This window comes from Muntiacus reevesi, chromosome 7 (genome assembly GCF_963930625.1).
Source record: "Muntiacus reevesi chromosome 7, mMunRee1.1, whole genome shotgun sequence".
NCBI classification, from domain to species: Eukaryota; Metazoa; Chordata; class Mammalia; order Artiodactyla; family Cervidae; genus Muntiacus; species Muntiacus reevesi.
The window spans coordinates 62492476-62514774 of record NC_089255.1 but is presented as its reverse complement, the minus strand read 5'-3'; the positions used below and the strand labels follow the sequence as shown (position 1 = coordinate 62514774).

At 37.8% G+C, this 22299-nt stretch overlaps 1 protein-coding gene and 1 pseudogene across 2 annotated transcripts; both read left to right on the top strand.

Moving 5' to 3' along the window:
- Window positions 1-5820: 5820 nt before the first annotated feature.
- On the top strand, window positions 5821-22299 carry BLOC1S6 (biogenesis of lysosomal organelles complex 1 subunit 6). Of its 2 annotated transcripts, XM_065941471.1 has the most exons (6): window positions 5821-5999; window positions 10298-10439; window positions 16470-16557; window positions 18525-18611; window positions 19257-19386; window positions 22121-22299. In XM_065941471.1, exons 1-5 carry the CDS (start codon window positions 5918-5920, stop codon window positions 19374-19376), a joined length of 519 nt encoding a protein of 172 aa, XP_065797543.1. In that variant the 5' UTR covers window positions 5821-5917; the 3' UTR covers window positions 19377-19386; window positions 22121-22299. The 2 variants fall into 2 exon arrangements, with proteins under 2 accessions (XP_065797543.1, XP_065797542.1); XM_065941470.1 differs by having other exon boundaries at window positions 19257-22299.
- Window positions 14096-14553, top strand: LOC136172201 (10 kDa heat shock protein, mitochondrial pseudogene; annotated as a pseudogene).

Sequence of the window (22299 nt, the reverse complement as noted above, 5' to 3'; positions counted from 1 at the left end):
CTTATAAGAAGGCCAAAATTCAGAATACTGACAACTCCATATGCTTGCAAGGATATTGACAAGAGGAACACTCTTTCATTGCTCGTGGGACTGCAAATGGTACAGCCAGTTTGGAAGATAGTTTGGCAGTTTCTTCCAAAACTAAACACAATTTTACCATATGATGCAGCAATCTTGCTCCTTGGTCTTTACCCAAAGGAGTTGAAAATGTATGCATGCACAAAAATCTGCACCTGGATATATACAGCAGCTTTATACATAACTGCCAAATACTGGAAGTAACAGTGATGTCCTACAGTGGTGAAAGAATGAGTAAACTGTGGTACATCTGGACAATGGATTCTTACTCTGTGCCAATAAGAAATGAGCCATCAACCCACAGAAAGACTTGGAGGAACCTTAAATGCATATTGCTGAGTGAAAGAAACCAACCTGAAAAGGCTACATACTATATGAGCCCAAATATATGACATTTTGGAAAAGGCAAAAGTATGAAGTAAAAAGATTAGTAGTTGCCAGGGATTAGAAGGGAGGGAGAAATAAATAGGCAGTGCACAGAGGACTTTCGGGACAGTGAAACCATTCTGCATGATCCTCTAGTGGTGGATACGTTATTTTACTTGTCCAGTTTCAAGGAATATACAACGTGAAGAGTGGCTCCTAATGTAGACTATCAGCTTTAGGTGATAATGATAGGTTCTTTTAAAAAAATTTTTATTTTGCACTGCTGCTGCTGCTAAGTCGCTTCAGTCGTGTCTGACTCTGTGCAACCCCATAGACGACAGCCTACCAGGCTCCTTTGTCCCTGGGATTCTACAGGCAAGAATACTGGAGTAGGTTGCCATTTCCTTCTCCAATGCATGAAAGTGAAACGTGGGATTTTCACTGGCAAGGGTACTGGAGTGGGTTGCCATTTTCTTCTCTGATTTTGCACTGGGGTGTAGCCTATTAACAATGTTGTGTCAGTTTCAGGTGATCAGTGAAGGGACTCAGTCATCCATGTACATGTATGATAATGATATATTAATGTACATTTATCAGTCATAATGAATGCAGCACTCTAGTGAGGGATGTTGATAATGTATGTGAAGGAGTAGAAGATATCTGTACCTTCCTCTTAATTTTACTGTGAACCTAAAACTTCTGTTAAAATTAATCTATCTTGGACTGGTGGTTCAGTGTTTAAGAGTCGATCTATCATTGCAGGAAACACAGGTTTGATCCCTGGTCTGGGAAGATTCCACATGCCACAGGGCATCTAAGCCCATGTGCCACAACTACTCCATGCTGCAAGTCGTGAGCCACAGCAAGAGAAGTCACCGCAATGAAAAGCCTTCGCACCAAACTACAGAGTAGCTCCTGCTCGTTACAACCAGAGAAAGTCTCTGAGCAGCAATGAAGGCCCAGTGTAGCCAAAAATTAAATCAAAATTTTTGTGAGTCTATTTTAAAATATCAGAAGCCATTGCTTTTGACCTCTGCATGTATTTTACAAACTTTCTGGCGGCAAGGTTAGAAGAATGGGTTGGTGAAATAATCCATGGAAGAGTATGTTTTTTGGATAAGGCAAGAAAGGAGTGATGGAAATGTAGCAGAGTTACCATGGGTGGAAGAATTTTAGTACTTTGCTGATGTGAAAGAATATTTCTCATGTAAATATAAGAAAAGTGGTTAAAACTGCTTAAGATACCTCTTTAGATACCTCTTTAGGTTGGTTCACCATAGACAAAACGGTAAACTGTTTTGCTGTAATGTCCCAACTTCTCTGATTTTCTACCTCCAATTCCCTTCTTTCCTTTTTATTATTTTGCAAGCACAGCACCCTATATGAATGTTTTCAAATTTTCAGCACTTTAATCCACTAGAAGGAAAGGTCATATGCTGTACCATCTTTCTCCTATATATCTTCCTTTCCATCCCTTTTCTTCTGCAGCCCCTGGTCCCTGCATTTTTCTCACTTGAATCTTTTTGTCCTCCCACCTCCATTATTTCCTTCATTTTTAGAAAAGAATGGGGAGAGATGAAGGGAACGGACAAGCAAATCCTGTGAGAGAATTAGATCAAATTAGGACAGTTAAAAAAAAATCAAATCAGCATATCCTAAATATAGGACACCCTGATCAATAAAAGGAATAGAAAATATTCATGTTATTAACATTTTTTTACTTGACTCTGCTATCTAGCTACTCCCCTTACGTTAGCAAAAATGATGTAGGAAAATTTAAGGAAAATGGCAAAACTGAAAAATAGAAAAAAGATTTTGTGTACTTATTGCAATAGGTTTGCTTTCCCTCTTTTGGAGTTCAAGTTTCTTGAAATCCAATGGATTTCTTTTCCTTTTGCTATGAATACACACAGCATTTAGCTCTTTCTGGATATCATTTCTTTGGACTAACTTCTCCAGAGCAATATGACCACATTTTGTCTTATTTTTTGTCTTTGTAAGTTCTTTTGATCTAAAGGATTATACAACACCTTTCTCCATTAGGTTCTTTTACTAACCATTTAATCTATGTTATTCTTGTTTTCCCCAAAAGTCAGTATCTTGAGGTCTTTGAGTCTTAAGTATATTCTTGTTACTTATGGTGTTTTTCTTTTTCCTGTTAGAAGGTTTAAGTAATATTTGCTCGGCATATTACATTGACCTGTCCTTAAAGATATATCTTAATTTCCTCTATTAAATTTTTAAATTTTCTCTAGTTATCTCCCATTCATGCACTACACAACTGCACACCTGTGGCTGGCTGAATAATGCCTTCCCCTCCCCCACAAATATGTTCACTTTCAATTCCCCAAAATCTGTGAATATTACCTTACATGGCAACAGGAACTTTGCTGATGTGTTTAAAAAGAACCATGATGAGATGGGGAGACTATCCTGAGTTATGCAGGCAAGTTCAATGTGATCATAAGTCCTTATGGGTCCTTATGAGGACCAGAGGATCAGAATAGAGGAGGAGACGATGCAACAATGGCAGTGGAGGGAGAAAAGGCAGTGTGAGGTGAGGTCATGAGCCAAGCAATGTGGCTACCCTCCAAAAGCTAAAAAAGGTAAGAGAGAGGATTCTTTCTCAGAGCCTCCAGAAGTAAGTACCCCTGCCAAAACCTTGATTTTTAGCCCACAAAGGCTTATTTTGGACACTTGACCTCCAGAATTGTAAGGTAATAAATTTGTGTTGAGTTAAGCTACCAGATCTGTGTTAATTTGTTACAATAGCAATAGGAAACCAATATGACATCATGATGTATTTTATATTCTTCTAGGTCTGTCCACATAATTTAGTACTTTCCCATCATGCTCTCTAATTCTACTATGTAAATGCTAGAATATAAATTCCTGGTGGACAGCAACAAGAATGTTTGCCTTTTTTTTTTTTTTTTTTAAATAACACCCTACAGTGCCTAGTTCAATCTCAGGCACTCGGTTATTTTAAATGGATTATAACTTCGGTGCATAAAAGAGAATGGCCACTACCACTGGGGAAATTAAAGGTACTTCAAAAGATGTATATAACTCAACGAACTGTTTACTTCCGTGGTATCAAATTCCAACCTTTTGGTTTTGAGCTGTGTTACATGCAGTACTAAGGGCACAGTATTTGATTAATGGAGGCTGGAACACAAAGTGTCCTCAACAAGAACTACATGCATTGAGTTGAAACCTGTGGGGATAAAGAAGAAAAAGGAGAAAGAGAAAAGCAACGTGAGTCTGGCAGAAAGTCCTCCCCGTCATTTTTGTCATACTAAGTAAAGTTAAAATGCTTTAAAAGAACATTAATTCTTTTAAATGTTCTTTTTAAAAAACATTTTAATGTTTAATTAATTTCATCTGTTAAACTTAAATATCCAGTATTTAAAAATCCAAGTAATATGCTTAATACTGTGCTAAGAGATGAAGAGTTTACAGACAACTCATTGAACAAGGGTCTATTCCAAAAGGTTTTAGTATCTGGTTAGGAGATAATACTGACAATCAGCTAAGGTTACCAGGATTTATGAAGTGCCATTCATGTAATTCAGACTTTGGAGATTATAGATAGTTGGAATCTGGGGCTGGAGAATCAACACTTCAGTCAGTAAATATTCATTTAGAACCTATTTGGTGCTCTGTGAATAAGTTTCTGTTTGGAGTTTCCAATCTGATACAGGAAGTCAACAGAAGCAACTAATACAAGAATGGATTAAGTGCTAAATAGCAGGAGGATGCTTTGTAGTTAAGAAAAGGTTATTAGTGCAATTCCTGAAAGCGAGTTGAAAGTGAAGGAGGAATTGTGAATGATTTTACAGTAGTTTATTATTTTGGCCAAGCCTTGAAAGATGAGTAAGACTTTGAAAATAATGAAATATTCCATGCAGGAAAGGGCATAGTTTTTGGGAGTATGCTCAGATGAAACAAAGGACGTTTGAAAGATAGTGTGTTACTTTATTATTCCTATTACTTCCCAAATGTTATTATTAACAAATAACCACAAACTTAAGGCAATACAAATTTATGTATTATCTTAGAGTTCTGAACGCAGCGCCTTAGACCGCTCGGCCATCCTGACGGCAATCTTAGAGTTCTGTCGGTGAGCAGTCCAATACAGATCTCACTGGGGTAAAACTGAGACATGGCTGAGTTCCATTCTAGAGGCTCTAGTGGTGAATCCACTTCCTTGTATTTTCCAGCTTCTAGAGGTCACCGCAGTTCTGGTCAGTAACCCTCATCCTTTACTTTCGAAGCCAACGTTGCATCTCTCTAGTCATTCTTCATAGTCACATCTCCTTTCTAACGCTCTTCTTCTGCCTCCCTTTTCCAGGATTGAAGGCCCCTGAGATACTTCAGATCCACTCAGTAACTTCGGATAATCCATTTTACAGTCTCAGGGACTAGCAACCTTAATTACCCTTTTGTAGTGAAACAACATATTCACAGGTTCTGGGGATGAAATCTGTGGACATCTTTGGTGAGGGCATGTTCTGCTTACCACAGGTAGTAAGGAGCACCTAATCCTGAAAGGAGAGAAGGCCAAAAGAGGAAGCTGTGTGAATGCACTAGTAAGGTAATTGGGGAGCAAGTTTCTGAGGTTTGACAAAGAATTCTCATTTTTTTTTTGAAAACAGATTTGCCTGTTGAATAGAAAACTGTTTGGACAGACGATTTGGGGGTGCAACACTAGCAGGCCACTATTACAGTTTAAGTGAGAGGGTTTAAAGTAAGGAGGTAATCATTTTATTGGTCTGAGGCAGCTCTTGCCCATTTCTAACTGTTTTTCATAAAAATTCATGACATCATCCCATAGGATCTCAGTAAGCGCAGTTTACGGTAATTTGGCTGAATTTGTTCAGTAGATATTAACAGATGCTGCAAGCCAGACCTTACATCGTTCACCTACAATCAACAAGAGAGATGAATCTTGATAAACTCCTAGTTAGCAAGGCTGAAGAGAGATAAACGTGAATTTTTAATGCGTTCAAATTGCAGTCCTTAAGGTATTTTCTTAATAAGGACACAAAACGGAGAAGCTGCGACTGGCCTACTGATCAAAGTCCGACTGCTGGCCCAGGCTCAACATACAGCTCGCTGGTGTTGGAGACCAATCTAGCCCCTTCCAGACACCGCCTCTTTCATCCCGCTCCCCGACCACCAGAGTCGGGGACTCGAGGCCCGCGGCTGCTGACTCATCTGACTCCCAGTCCCCACCCCGTTAGCACTTCAGCTCGAACTCTTAGAAGCGCCGGGGGTGGGGGAGGATAAAAGGGTGTGTGTGTGTGGGAAGGCCCGCGGTCACGTGCCCAGAGCCTGCCATCTTCCGCTTTCGTCACTTCCGGGTGCGACCGTCGCTTCTGTCCGGGTGGGCTCTGGACGCACTCGGTGCTTCCTCAGTGCGTCTGACAGTCTGTGCAACTGCCCCTTCCCTGTTCCCAGCGGGAGGGACATGAGTGTCCCTGGGCCGCCTTCCCCGGACGGGGTCCTGGCAGGGCCACCCGAAGGCCTGGAGGCCGGGGACCTGACGCCGGGTAAGTGCTATTGGGCGGGGCGGGCGGTCTGACCCAAGTAGGTGGGTCTCCGTGCTGCCCAACGGGAGTAAGTTGCTTTCAGCAACTGCTGACCCGAGACTCTGGCCGCGGCGTGGAATAAGGGAACCTTGCCCTGTTGGCCTTCCTACCTAGAGGAGGGGGCGGGAAACGAGATCTTGCGGGTGGAGGCGGGGTGGGGAAAAAACGGCGTTTGGGGTGCTGTTGGTGGGGTTTGAGAGTGAAGCCATTGTGAATTTGCTTAATGACTCCAGCACACTGTTGGTTATTTGTTACAAGTTAGTGGTTGAAGATGGATTTGCCAGGATGATTGGTTTGTTATTCAGAGAGCTGAGGTATCCGGTATTACTGACCACTCATTCATGAAATGCTTGTCTTGCTTGTTGACCTTATTGCATCCCTGTTTCTCTAACAGTCTTTCTCAACTCGAATTCAAGGAAAGATTTAAACCTGAATGGCCTAAGGCATCTATTGAATGTAATGAATCGACTTGTTCTGCATCCATAATGGTACTATGTATGTGTATGTACCGTCCTTGGGAGAATTGAGAAACAGTTTCTGTGGTCTGTGGTTCAGATGAGGAACCCTAGATAAGAAAGGCTGCAGGACTTTGGATGTGCCTTTACTTGTACTTCCTGTTCCAGAAATATAGACCTTACCCCGAAATAGTGCTCAGGTCTTTCTTGGTCGTGCTTTTCCTCCCTGATCTCCCTCTTCACACCTTTAGAAGTTGCTTCTATAAATATGACTTCCTTGTATGTAAATGCAGATCGGGTCTCTCTGCTGCTTGCTCCTGCATCTGCTTTCTGCATACTTTAACATGGTCATTTTGCCCTAATCTTACCCTACAGCATGTACTTAAATAAAAGTAGATGTCTGATCCTATTAATGGTGCCAAGTCATGAGCTCTTGAAACTCTGACATTATTCTTAACTCTTTCCTCCCACCCCTGTCTATTCCAGGGGATTCTACCCTACAAGTTCCTTCTCCCCTTTGTATTGTCACCCTTTAACAATCACAGGTGTAAGGCCAGTCCACCTCCAGTCTCTTATTCTCCCATCCCATCTATCACACTGCCACATCACTGCCCCAAGATACAGGGCCCATCATGTCATTTACTTGCTTGGAAACCATAAATGGCTCCTTACTAAATTAAGGGCCAAACACATTAGCTTGGCACTCAGGGGTCGTCATTGCCGGCCGTATAGTCTTAGAGCTCACTACTGAATATGTCTCATGCTCCAGACCCCCCAAACAAACCTTTCTTTCCAGAGCAATCCCATGCTTCTTCCTTTACTCATGTTGCATCCCTTTTTCTCCAGTCTTAGAATTCTTCCCCATTTTGAGATAGCCCTTTGTAGGTTGTTGGTGGAAGTGTAAATTAGTGCCCTCTTTTAGGAAGGTAGTTTTCCTGTTAACTACCTGTTAACAAATGCATAAACCCCTTGTCCCATTAACCTAGTTGTAAGAATTTATTCTACAGAAACAGTGACATGATATGCAAAGATAAGCACAGCTCACTGCAACAGTGTTTGAAATAGCACAAAGTGAAATAGATGTCTTATTTTCTCTAGGTGTCTTAGTCTACTTGGGCTGCTCTAACAAAATAACATGAACTGGGTGACTTAAATAACAGACATTTATTCCTGGAAGTTCTGGAGGCTGTGAAGTCCAAGGTGTAGGTGTGAGCAAAATACATTCCTGGTGAGGACCCTCTTCATACCTTGCAGATGGCTGCCTTCCACTCTGCCCTCACAGGGTGGAAGGAGAGAGTACTGGTCTCTCTTCCTCTTATTTTAAGGCCAGTAATCCCATTATGGGGGCCCTACACTCATACCCCATCTAAACTTAATTATTTCCCAAAGACTCCCACCTCCAAATGCCTTTACATTGGAGGTTAGGACGTCAGTGTATACATTTTGGGGGAGGTCACAAACATTCAGTCCATAACAGCAGGGAAATGGTTAAGCAAAATATGGTAGAGTTGTATTATGTTAAAAACAATGGAGTAAATGCATATATATTGATACAGATGATACCTGAGATACATATTTATGAGAAAAGTTATGGTATAAGCAATATTTCATTTGTGATAAAAACAGGATTTAAGCATGAGTTTTCAGAGACAATTTTTGAAGGCTATTTAAGAAAACTCCAGTGTGACTCTGTCTGGAGTAAGAGAGTGAGCAGGCATATTTTTACTTTTCAGGTTATGCCCTCTTCTATTGTATTTTAAGTTTTTTACAATGAGTAGCATTTAAAAAGAAAGAAAAAAGAAAGAAATGAAAATTCTATCCCATTCTTCAAGCTTCAGCTCAAATGCCCACAATTCCTTTAGAATTGTTGCCCAATATCCCTGGTGAAAGTAATCTTTCTCTCATCCAAGGGCACCTCTCACATTCTCTGATTCCCCTGTATTGAGCCCTTTCAGGGAAGGGGACTTACCTAATTTATTGTAACCTCAAAAACTAGTGCATACAGTATACGTGCAGCAAAAGTTTCTTGTCTCCGACAATAAAGTACCTTGAACTTAGGGAATAAATGTGTGTAAAAAGACGAGTAACTTAGACTCTTCCAAATACTAATCAGAAGTCTGGGGTGGGAGGGAGGGTAGTGTCTGTGAATTAAAATGTTTATATAGCATAAGAAAGGTGTATTGGTGGTTTTTCCTTACGGTTGAAATATTTTTATTTGTTTCTGCTTATCTGTGATACTTTTGTTTTCTATATACTTTTAAAGAGAGTTGCTGCTGTTTGCACAATTTTGTAAAGAAGCCTTTAGCAGTGGCATGAATTATCAGATGTATTTTATTAGGTTCCCATTTGATGGTACAATAATGGCATATCTGTACATACTTTACTTTTCCCATTACGTTTTTATTTCATTGGTGGAGTGCTTCAGTTTCTAGCTAGCTCTTGTTTTAATATTGCCTTGAAACCTAGGGAAATCCAGTTTGTTCATGTGTTTCTCAGGATCCAAATAAAAGCCATACTATTTTATTTTGATCTCTAAAAGCTAATTTTGAATATATGACATCATGTTGTTTTTCTTAGCATGTTGTTTTTTGCCAAAATTTAAATCTGTGGTAAAAAGTATACTTGGAAAAGAGCTATAGACAGTGTATTGTGGTAAACATATTCTGTATAATGACCTAATTTGATATTATAGGTTATTACCAGATTATGATTAAAGAGAGGTATTTCAGAGTTTAATATTAGTTTTAAAATGCTGTGGACTACAGTTTTGATAATGTGACCATTCACTTTTTTTTTTTTTTATTCTAGACCAGTGATTCTAAAATCTTAGAATTCATTGAACCCTATTTAGAAAATGTTTTGTATTTTTCTTGGTACGAGTAGTGATTGATGGGTATTCATTTAGACATTTTTGAATGCCTTGCACAGTGCTTACACTGTTATTATTAAAAGGAAGAATATGAATAAAATATTTCCTGGCATCATGTCTATATTTACACAGTGACGATTACTCTACACTGTTTTCTGTGATAAATTAATTACTGAATCTCAAGAGAGGAGAAATTCTTAGAAAATCTCTCTCCTGCTCTCTGACAGCTGACAAAACAACTGTCCTTTTACATGTAAGTAATATATCAGGCCCTTCCCTGTAGCTCAGTCGGTAAAGCATCTGCCTGCAGTGCAGGAGACCTGGGTTCGATCCCTGGGTTGGGAACATCCCCTGGAGAAGGAAATGGCAACCCACTGCAGTATCCTTGCCTGGAAAATCTCATGGACAGAGGAGCCTGGTGGGCTGCAGTCCATGGGGTCGCACAGTCGGGCACGACAGAGTGACTAACACTTAACACTTAATATATCAGGCTGTCTGCAAAATAAATGTTCATCCATTTCAATCCATCGAATTGAAAAAAAATATTTTTAGGCATTGCATTTAAAATATGTATAATTTGGAAAAGAAGAATTTCCTGCTTCCATTCAGTGATTATTCCTTCCTTTCAGGCCTCAGACTCCTTTAATAATTCATTGAAAACTCTAAATCCTCTACCCTGAAAAATACATAAATGTGGAAATTGCATGTGTTAATGTTCTTTTAATCTAGACCTAACCTTGTGCTAGTAACTTAAAAATACTTTTTGAGTGCTCATAGCTTAATTTTTAGAGGCTTCTCAGAAGGTAAGATACTTACAGTATCCTGTGTGTGTACTCTGAGCTCCGCCGCCAGCCTCCTTCCCCCCATCCCTACTACTCTCTTATCCCTGTGTCATTTTAAAAGCTTCCTAAATTTGATTTTTTGCTCGGGGACAGGTTTAAGTGACACTTCTCCAGATGAAGGGTTAATAGAGGACTTGACCATCGAAGACAAAGCTGTGGAGCAACTGGCAGAAGGCTTGCTTTCTCACTACTTGCCAGATCTGCAGAGATCAAAACAAGCTCTCCAGGAACTCACGTGAGCTGATAAAAACCACTGATGCCCTCATCTCTCTGGCATAGTCATGATTTACTGTATAAGTAAAGTATATACTGTATTAGGGATAATGTTTTGTAACATATAATGCAATAGAGTATTTCTTTATCTTTTGTGATAGCAAATGGACATGGAATAATTAAATTACACATATACTATACTGTAATTTAAATGTGAAAAGTGAGATGAATGCTCCTAGAGTATTTGGTCTCTTCCAAGAAGTATGCCTAAATCTTATCTAGATGCTGGTTAGTTTTGGTTTCTCACCACTATTTTAGGAAAGTACTGTCTCTTGGGAATGTTGCAAATGGGTTTATACCTATTTCTGAGTAGAGTTGCAAAATTGTCTGCATGAGGGTCACATTTGTTTTCTATTGTTGGTTCACATGAGATGCCAGAAATTTCTAATTACCTTTTTTTGAGATGACCCATTTCAGTCCTAGTTAATGGAATGGAGCTCCACTAGCTAACTAAAAGATTGGGGAATAAGCTAAGACAGGAACTGGATAAGGGAGAATGGAACCCACAGTGTGTGATCAGGGAGTGAACCCAGAGTGAGATCAGTATGCAGAAATTACACTCTGACTTTATCAGTTCCCATCCAGAAACAAATATCTGAGTTTCTAATTCCTCTTGGGTTAGGACCTCTCTGGATTGCCCACACTGGCCTATTATTTCTATTTTGTGGTGGTCAGCTTTAAACTTGCTATGAACAGCTGCTGCTCCAAGGCTTGCTCTTTGAAAACTGATCTCACAAGCCTTTATTAGGGCAAAGGGAGAGGAGTAATCAACAACTGTGTCCATTTTGTAAATATTAGTAACCAATGTTAGAATCCTTGGGCTTGAAGATGATAAATGAGTACAAAGATGATACTGTGTTCTGTTACATGTGGTACCCTACTGCAGTTAAGGGAGTTTGTAATATTCTTAGTTTTCTGCTAGTTCCAAGTGAGATTTTTTTTTTACTCCTAGTGTGTGTTATGTCTTGTATTTTAACACCAGTCAGTGCTTGTGGCAGAAAAGTCATACAGATTTTGTGAATGAGTTTGGATGATGTATGATAGACTGAAGGAGGGTAAGCAACTCTGCAAGCAAAGCACATCTAGATAACACTTTATGTATAAAAAGCTGGGAAGCAAAAGTAAATGGAAAGTAATTGGTGAGGACATTGGCTGAAATTTAGTGTTTGAATAGCCCCATTTATCTTCTTAGGCATCTGGACAATGATGATGAGGATGATAGTAATTTCAGCTACTATTTATAACAATTGAATATGATAAATAAACAGTTAGTAATCTTCTTCTTAAGTGTTAAGGAAAGAGAAGCCCTCAATATGCCAGCAAATTTGGAAAAATCAGCAGTGGCCATAGGACAGGAAAAAGGTCAGTTTTCATTCCAATCCTAAAGAAAGGCAATGCCAAAGAATGCTCAAACTACTGCACAATTGCACTCATCTCACACGCTAACAAAGTAATGCTCAAAATTCTCCAAGCCAGGCTTCAATGGTACGTAAACCATGAATTTGCACATGTTCAAGCTGGATTTAGAAAAGGCAGAGAAACCAGAGATCAAACTGCCAACATCCGCTGGGTCATCGAAAAAGCAAGAGAGATTCAGAAAAACATCTGCTTCTGGTTCATTGGCTACGCCAAAGCCTTGGACTGTGTAGATCATATCAAACTGGAAAAAGATTCTTCAAGAGATGGGAATACCAGACCACCTGACCTGCCTCCTGAGAAATGTGTATGCAGGTCAAGAAGCAATGGTTAGAACTGGACATGGAACAACAGACTGATTCTGAATTGGGAAAGGAGTACTTCAAGGCTGTATATTGTCACCCTGCTTACTTAACTTATATGCAGAGTACATCATGAGAAATGCTGGGCTGGATGAATCAAGCTGGAATCAAGATTGCGGGGAGAAATATCAATAACCTCAGATATGCAGATGACATCACACTTACGGCAGAAAGCGAAGAACTAAAGAACCTCTTGATGAAAGTGAAAGAGGAGAGTGAAAAAGCTGGCTTAAAACTGAGCATTCAGAAAACTAAGATCATGGGATCTGGTCCCATCACTTCATGGCAGATAGATGGGGAAACAATGGAAACAGTGAGAGACTTTATTTTTGGGGGCTTCAAAATCACTGCAGATGATAACTGCAGCCATGAAATTAAAAGACGCTCCTTGGAAGAAAAACTATGACCAACCTACACAGCATATTAAAAAGCAGAGACATTACTTTGCCAACAAAGGTCCATCTAGTCAAAGCTATGGGTTTTCCAATAGTCATGTATAGATGTGAGAGTTGGATTATAAAGAAAGCTGAGCACCGAAGAATTGGTACTTTTGAACTGTGGTGTTGGAGAGGACTCTTGAGAGTCCCTTGGACTTCAAGGATACCAAACCAGTCAATCCTAAAGGAAATTAGTCCTAAATATTTATTGGAATATTCATTGGAAACTGATGTTGAAGCTGAAACTCCAATACTTTGGCCACTTGATGTGAGGAACTAACTCATTGGAAAAGACCCTGATGCTGGGAAAGGTTGAAGGTGGGAGGAGAAGGGCACAACAGAGGATGAGATGGTTGGCTGGCATCACCGACTTGATGGACATGAGTTTGAGTAACCTCTAGGAGTTGGTGATGGACAGGGAATCCTGTGATGCTGCAGTCCTTGGAGTCTCAAAGAGTTGTACACGACTGAGCTACTGAACTGAACTGAACTGAGCTGAAGCAAACTTCAGAGAAAGAAGAAAGAAATATGTGGGTCAAGTTAAGAGCTTTCTAGACTGTCCCATTGATCAGTGTTTCTGTTCTTTCAATAATACCATGCTATCTTGATTTTTGTAGTTTCTGTAATGAAATTTGAAATTTAGTAATGTAAGTAATATAAGTCTTCCAGTTTTATTTTTCTTCTGTATGTCTTGGCTAGTCTGGGTCTTTGGCTTTCCATGTGAATTTTAGAATTAGTTTGTTGACATCTACAAAATAACTTGCTGGGATTTAGATTGAGATTGCATTGACCCTATGGATCAAGTTGGGAAGATTTGCTATCTTAAGCATGTTGAATTTTTTATTCCATGTACTTAGAATATCTCTTCCATATTTAGATCTCATTTATTTCTTTCATTAGAATTTAATAGTTTTTGCATATAGAGCCTATACGTGTTTTGTTAGATTTATACCAAAGTTTATTTTATGGGACAGAGATTATTGTCAGTGGTATTGATTTTTTATTCTAATTATGCATTGCTGGTAGGTATGAAAGCAGCTGACTTTTGTATATTAACTTTGTATTCTGAAACCTTGCTGTATTCATATTTTCTTTTCTGGTTTTCTTTTGTTGTTGTTGATTCTTTGGGATTTTCCACATAGGCAATCATGTTTTCTGTGAATAAAGACAGTTATTTCTTCCTTTCTAATTGTATACTTTTTATTTCCTTTTCTCCTCTTCCTGCATTAGGACTTCCAATACAATGTTGCCTAGGATTACTGAGAGTGGACATCCTTTTGCTCCTGATCTTTAGGTGGAAACTTTCTAGTTTCTTAGTAGATGATGTGGCTTTTTTTTTTTTTTTTTTTAAGATATTCTTTATCGCTCTCCTTTCGCCTGTGGCGTGAGTGCGCAGTGCGAACTGCGGCAGCCGGAGTCATGGCAGGACAGGCATTCAGAAAGTTTCTTCCTCTCTTTGACCGAGTATTAGTTGCAAGAAGTGCAGCCGAAACTGTAACCAAAGGAGGCATTATGCTTCCAGAAAAATCACAAGGAAAAATATTGCAAGCAACGGTGGTAGCTGTTGGATCAGGCTCTAAAGGAAAGGGTGGAGAGATTCAGCCAGTTAGTGTGAAAGTTGGAGATAAAGTTCTTCTCCCAGAATATGGAGGCACCAAAGTAGTTCTAGACGACAAGGATTATTTCTTATTTAGAGATGGTGACATTCTTGGGAAATACGTTGATTGAAATAAGTCACTATTGAAATGGCATCACGTGAAGCTGCCCATTCCACTGAAGTTCTGAAATCTTTCATCATGTAAATAATTTCCATGTTTCTCTTTTATAATAAACTAAGGATATCCAAGCTAAAAAAAAAAAAGATATTCTTTATCAAGTTGAGGAAGTTCCTCTCTTCCTAGTTTGATGAGAATGTTTTTAATCATGAATGTGTGTTTGAATTTGTCAAATGCTTTTTCTGCATCTGATAAGACCATATGATTTTTCTTCTTTAACCAGTTGATGTGGTGGGTTTCACTGATTGATTTTCAAATGCTGAACCAGCTTTGTGTATTTTTTTTTTTTTTTTTTTTTTTTTGCTATTGTGTGTTAGTCATTCAGTCATGCCCGACTCTTTGCGACGCCATGGACTCTAGCCCACCAGGCTCCTCTGTCCATGAGATTTTCCAGGCAAGGATACAGGAGTGGGTTGCCATTTCCTTCTCCAGGGGCTTTGTGTATTTAGAATAAATCCCACTTGGTTGTGGTATATAACTCTTTTTTATACATTGCTGGATTTGATTTGTTGATATTTTGTTGAGGATTTTTGCATCTATGTTTGTGAAAGATAATGGTCTATAGTTTTCCATTCTTGTAATGTCTTTATCTGATTTTGACTTTAGGATAATGCTGGCCTCATGGAATGAATTGGAAAGTGCCCCTTTGCTTCCATTTCTAAAGGAGAGGGTGAAAAATTGGTATAATTTCCTCCTTAAATGTTTGGTAGAAACCATCAGTGAGGTCATCTTTCCTGGTTCTTTCATTTCTGGAAAGTTGCTAATTTTAAGTATAGGGCTACTTAGATGATCTCTTTCTCCTTGTGTGAGTTTTGGTAGTTTGCGTCTTTCAAGGAATTAGTCATTTCCATTCTAAGTTACCAAATTTGTGGGCATAGAGCTATCTGTAGTATTCCTTTATTATCCTTTTTAACATCTATGGAATAAGTAGTGATGACTCCCTTTCCATAAATTATGTTAGTGATTTGTGTCTTCTTTCTCTTTTTCTTTGTTAGTCTAGCTAGAAGGTTGTCAATTTTATCAATCTTTTTGGAAGAACCCACTTTTGGTTTCTTTTTGTTTTTATGTTTTCCAGTTGTAACACCGTGTTTTTGCTGTCCTGCTTGTCTTGGATCATGGACTTGCTGAGTTCTCCTCTCATCCATTCAGTGTTTCACCCTTCGTTGTCTCCATTCAGAGCTGAAGGGACACTTATGACCTGTGGGGTTTGTGTGCTGAATGAGATGTTATAACTGCCCTTCAGTCTCTTCTTTGCTATTTCTTTTTGTCATCATTGTTCTCTGTTTGACATAGTTTTGCAAGCACATCATGTCATACTTTTGTTTGTCTGTATTATTCTTCACAGTATTTAATTAAATGACCCCCCCCCCCCACCTCCTCCAGTGTCACTTATTTCTGTGATACTAGCATTGGTTGATCTGGAGAAGAATATCAGAGAAGTTGGTTTCTCTTCCTCAATAGAAAGTTTTGAATCAGATTTTAATGAGAAATCTTAGAAATCACCTGGTATGACCTTCTTACTTTGTAAATGAATTTAGGTCCAGGAAAACAAAATTTCCAAGATCACACAACTGGTTATTATCCCTTGATACTGCATTTTTCCCAGCTCTAATCTAAAAATTCATGACTTCTTTTCCTTTATGGTAATGTTACAATTTTAATATATATAAAACATTAGATTTCTTGGGCAAGATAGTATAAAAAACTTTTTCAGGGATAGTACAGAGAGTTGCTAGAAATAAGAATAATAAAATAATTAAAAATGGTTTGATGTTACTGGAATCTGAAATTGAGGCCAGAATAAAAGACATATTTAGTTATCAGAATGTGGCTTTGGAATATTATTTTGAAAAAGATTATGCTAAACTAAATAAGCATTGGAAAGTCAGTAAATTTCCAACTTAATCTACTTTTAACATTAACCAAGGTGAATGTGATTCCTTTTACTGAACCATCACTTAGAGTATATAGAGTTTATTTTGGCTGTATGCTTTTGTTTCAGACAGAACCAAGTTGTATTATTAGACACATTGGAACAAGAAATTTCAAAATTTAAAGAATGTCATTCTATGTTGGACATTAATGCTTTGGTAAGTATGATTTGGGGATTTCCCAGGTGGCTCAGTGGCAAAGAATCACCTGCCGATGCAGGAGCCACAGGAGATGTGGGTTCAATCCCTGTGTCGGGAGGATCCATTGGAGGAGGAATTGGCAACCCACTCCAGAATTCCTGTCTGGATAATCCTGTGGATAGAGGACCTTGATGGGTTACAGTCCATGGGATCACAGAGAGTCAGCACTTACTCTCAAGTATGATTTAGTTGACAACAGCTTAGAGACAACTATTTAGAAATAGTTTTATCCTCCCAATTTTGTACTTAGTATGTTTGAGATTTTTTTTCTCTAATTTTTAAAATTTAGAATGTGTTGTTTAACAGGAAACCTTGATTTACTTTATTAGATCTTCTATTGTTTTGAATTGTTAACTTTCAGATGTTAAACTTGTGATAGGAAATTGAACTTGTATATGAAAGTCTGGAATAGATCTGCTCATAAGTAAAAACTAATAAAGAAAAGTAAACGTAAGGAATTTTGGGGGTGCTGTTTTTCCCCTTAAGGAAGACCATCTCTCTTTATCAGGTACATGGTTTTTAAAATTAGCATTTATTTCATTGTATGGCATTTTTGTAACGCCATAACAAATTAATGCTGAGACTGTTTGACAGTCCTTGACAGACTTTTTATATCTTTCAGTATAAGTGACAACAGTTGAATTTCACCAGAAGGTTTTTAGCTTTTTTTTTTTTTTTTAGCTTTTTGATGAGAGGAACTGATACACTTTATTTTAAGAAATGGAGAATTGACAGAAATAAGGAACTTGTGGCTACCTTTCTCTTTACCCTGAACATTAGAAATAGTGTAGTTTGCATGATTTTGTGGGATTTCATACATATGTCAAAAAATGGACTTTTCATTGGAAAATGTGGTGGATTAATGTTTTCTTTTTATAACAATCGGAAACCAAGTCCACCTTCTCTAGTGTTAGGCAGTGATGGGTGGTTGTAAATACAAAGTCTTCTAGTCAGTAGTCCCTGATTTGTGAAGGAAGTGTGCAAAACCCACCAACTTTTGTCTTTCCCACTGAGTTCATATAGCAGCAGAGCATATATTTGTTGAATGAATTAAGGATAAATGAAAGAACCAAGCAGATGTAATACTCTTGCTTCCATCTGAAGGGGTAGAAACTAAGTCTTCCTCTTTTTCCTTCTCTCAGCCCAAGAGTGGTTTTGATTGTCATGTAAGAATTGATCAATAGAAGGCCAGAGAGAGAAAGAGGGTCTGTAAGCTCGAGAGCTCATCAGACTCTGACTTTACTTGTAGCTACTTTAAGGCTGCTAAGCTCACTACTGACACCTTTCATTTTTGTTACCTGATCTTGTCTCTCTGTTAACCTTGCTTCCTGAGAAAGAAGTGCTTTTTTCTTTCTCTCCTATCTCTGGCTGAAATGGAAAGTCTGTACTTACCATTCATTGGAAGAAAAGCTCCTTACAGAGATTGTTCTCCTTGGTCTGACTTCAGAAGTCCAAAGAGCATCACCAAACTTGTCCACAGCCTTCTTAGGGCTCCCTGGCCACAGCTTGGTTTTTCCAGATGGGCAGACTCAACTGTCCTGTGTACCCTGCTCGGCCTTTCCCTTGTAGAGGCCGTACAGGGTGTTTTACTTTTCTTGAATGAAACTGGTACCATTGTTGGATAGTTTTACTAAAATTTCAGTATTATACTGCATGTTTTTAAGGCAAAATGTTATTTGTACAGAATGTAAATGTCTATGTTTAGTAACTTTTTTAACGAATCTGAACTGAATCCAGTATTCTCAAAAGCCTTACTAGTGGTTTAAATTAAATTTGAACTTTTGGAATTAAAATGTGGAGATAATTAAAGCTTCAAAAGTTTTGACTAATTCAGGAAGAATGAACTATCACTTAGATATTGGTTTATTTATCCATTTTCATATTTCAGTCTAAGTTGACTTTTCATTTTACTTTTCCATCTTAAGTTCACTGAAGCTAAACACTATCATGCCAAGTTGGTGAATATAAGAAAAGAGATGTTGATGCTTCATGAAAAGACTTCAAAGTTGAAAGTGAGTTGAAAATTCTTTTATGATCTTTACAGAAGTAGAGGATTGTCTCTTTTTCTTCAGAATTCATTTTCTGACTTTTTATATATTCATATACAATCACATACTTAATTCATGGTACATTAGTTTCTTTTAATACACATTCTTATGAACCCCACTGGGCTTTTCTACTAATAACTGGGCTAGTGGGCTCACGGTCTCTGAATATGTCACTGTAATTGTCATTTAAGAGGAGTTTTGAGTAACAAACTTTTTGTATTAAGGAGACTTTAAATTACCCAGAACATTAAAAATTGTGAATAACTATATTGTATACCTATAACTTACATTGTACAGCAACTATTCATCAATAAAAAAATTGCCCAGGACAAATTTAAAAGTTAAATATGAAATTTATTACTATATAAAAGCACCATTACTTAAATCATTTTTTTAATTTGTAAAGGTTATTTTCCATTTACAGTTATTACTAAATGTTGGCTATATTCCCCCTGTTATATAGCATATCTTTGAGCCTGTCTTACACCCAGTAGTTTGCACCTCCCCGTTGCATCTCCCCATAACCACTAGCACTACTGCTTAAACTAGGCCATAACCTATAAGCCTTTTGTTCTCTTGGCTTTTAATTTTTTTTTTTTTTTAACTTAGAAAAGAGCACTTAAACTGCAGCAGAAGAGACAAAAAGAAGAGTTGGAAAGGGAGCAGCAACGAGAGAAGGAATTTGAAAGAGAAAAGCAGTTAACTGCCAAACCAGCTAAAAGGACGTGAGAAGTCAGATGTTTGTATCCTTCCTTTTCCTGTTCATGTTCTGGTTTTAAGATGATCCTGTGTAGACTTAACGTTAAGGTAGTGCCTTATACCACTGTGTTCTGTTTTGAAATCCTTTTCCAGGAGTGCTGTCTATCTCTCTTCATTTCACCCATTCAAGAAGCTTTTTTTTCTAAGTAGAAGACATGTCACCTGGTTTGGATATTTGTATAATTTTTCAACTTTGTTTTGCTTAATTTTTAAATTGATTATTTTGACCTTAGGTCATTTATAAACTGAAAAACAGTTTGATTTAATAGTGTAGACTCTTTAAGTGGTTAAAATTTATTATGCATTGTTTAGCTTCTTAAAAACTGTGGATTTGAAACTTTCATTTTCTTATTTTATGAAATGATTTGCCTTTCTGACAATATAATACTAGGTTTTGGCAGTTGTCTTTTCATTGTTTGGTTAAGAAATGCCAACTGTTTAATCACATATGCCACTGGAAAAGAGGTGGTATAAGCCTTTGTGCAGAACGTGATAGAAAAGTATGTACACGGGACATATTAGCATCTTAGACATAGGATGGGTGAACAAGATGCCATAGAGATTCCACTGACCATAGACTTTTATCTGCTTCCTAGCTTCGTTGTTGCTGTTTAGTTCTTATGCAGTTCTTGGGTTCAAAGTAGATTATTCCTAAAGTTGGGTGAGGGTGGTGTAGCTTTCACACAAATGCACGTAAATATTCATAATATTTAGTCATCACACTCTGTGAGAAACAGTTGTGAAGTTGATAAGATAATGAACTTGACTTCCCAAGTGGAAAGTGTTGCTATTTCTAGCTAGTCTCTGATTTGCTGTGTGGCCTTACATGTGGTTACTTTTCTGTGCTTTTAAAAAAAATTCTTGAAGTAGAATTATACATGGCAACTATCCATTTTACAGATAATGACAAAAATGGTAGAAAACTAGTAAATAGCTTCTTCACAAAGGAGGCAGCATGATACCCTTGGTGTTTTCTAGATCCCCCGCCCCCACCCCCAGTATTAAATGTAGAAATTTATTATGTGAGGGAAATATTATGAAGTTTCATTATTTTAAATTGAGAGTGTATTATTCACTGTTTTAGTATTATTTAATATCCAGCTGATGTCCAATCTCTGTTACACAGAGGCTGTACAGAGTAGGTTATGTTACAGATTATGATTAGAATGTTTGTCTCTCATAAACTACATTACATTTGGTGAGCTGGAAGCACTACCTCTGATCACATCCCAGGCTGGGGAAAGCATTTAGATTTACGTTGAGTGCTTAGAACAAGTCTGTTTAAAGATTTTTAAAATTTGTTTGAGCTTTTTCCTTCTTTAGTGAGTGAATTATGATCTCACAGTTCACTTGACTTTGACCTTATGTGTAAGAGTAGAAATATATTTTATTTTTAAAGGCTGTGTGTTACCCTCAAAACATTAGTTAAAACTACTGGGGTGGCAGGATCACGAGGGGTGGCAGAATCATGAGTACCAGCAGGACAGCGTCACCTAACCTGCTGAATGTACTCATTCACAGCCTGACAAAATCTGTGCATTGTTTCTTAAGAGTGGTTTGTGGTCCAACTGCAAAGATTATTTGAAATGTTGGTTCTTGGACACCACTCTCAAACTACTGAAGCAAATCTGTTTTTCTTTTTTTTTTTTTTTCCTGTTTTTTTTAAAAAAAGTTTTGTCAAGTGACTCAGATGTACTTTATAAGTTGAGAACCACTGGTCTGGTGATCCAGGTCAGAGTCTTCCACTCTAGGCTGCATATTATCACCTGGAAACTAAAAAAAAAAGTTTCTGAAAGATTTTTACTCATTAGTTCTTAGATAGGGCCCATGCACATTTTAAGGACCCTCCTAGATAATAAGTCTGATTCAAGGACTGATTCAAGTCACTGGTTGAGACTTTGTAGTGATTTAGATTTATAAGGAATAAAATAATGTGAAAGCTACCCAGTAACTCTTGGGATTAATCTTATGAATAAATTCTTAAACTACTGCTTTTGATACAAAGTCAGATTTAAGACTGAAATAAATAGTCAGGAAATAGGTATAGAATTCAGGTAAATTGAATTTTTGTGATCTATTTTAAAACAGATCATGTTTATTGAATGAATGGCAAGGTACATGTATTTTTAGAAATGTATTTACATTTTGAAGATTTCTTAAAATGTCGAGAATACGTATTGGCATCCACTATTTTTGAGGCTTCCCAGGTGATGCAGCAGTAAAGAATCTGCCTGCCAGTGCAGGAGACTTCTGTAAGAGACTTGGGTTTGATTCCTGGTTTGGGAAGTTTCCCTGGAAAAGGAAATGGCAACCCACTCTGGTATTCTTGCTTGGAAAATTCCATGGACAGAGGAACCCGGTGAGCCCCAGTCCATGGGTTTTTAAAGAGTCTGACACTACGGAGCGACTGAGCACACACCACTATTTTTAGGTCATTTGTAAAACAGAAGTACTGTACCTTGGTAATTAAAATCTAAAACTTTAACTGTATTTCAGTAGCATACACACATATCTTGCTGACTAAAACTGAGCAGAACCCTTAAATTAGTCTTCCTGTTTTTTGTACAAAATAATGAATTGATACTTGAGTTGAAAAAGATTGCCTTTGGTATTTTGTGTGAAAAAAACTGTTTTGATTATGTTTGTGTATGTTTCAGTATGTATATCACATACGTACTAAAGTGATGGGAATTAATTTTGTATTTACTTTGCAGGAAATATCATGTAAATATGCAGACGTTGAATGTAGTATGGATTGTGTCTGCAGTGAGCTTCTTGGTGGGTACAGTTTATACATGCCAATTATATACCCTCATATACTTGTCTGATTTTGAGCTTGTAAAAATGAGAACTCGTTTTTACACATTTAATAAAGAAGAAAAAGGTTTGTGAA

Bases quoted from the DNA above. Each gene is read 5' to 3' on its own strand.
- BLOC1S6 (XM_065941471.1), top strand. From the start codon at position 5,918: ATGAGTGTCCCTGGGCCGCCTTCCCCGGACGGGGTCCTGGCAGGGCCA. The intron at 10,440-16,469 runs GTGAGCTGATAA...CTTTTGTTTCAG, and splicing joins CAAGCTCTCCAGGAACTCAC to ACAGAACCAAGTTGTATTAT. The intron at 16,558-18,524 runs GTAAGTATGATT...TTCCATCTTAAG, and splicing joins TGTTGGACATTAATGCTTTG to TTCACTGAAGCTAAACACTA.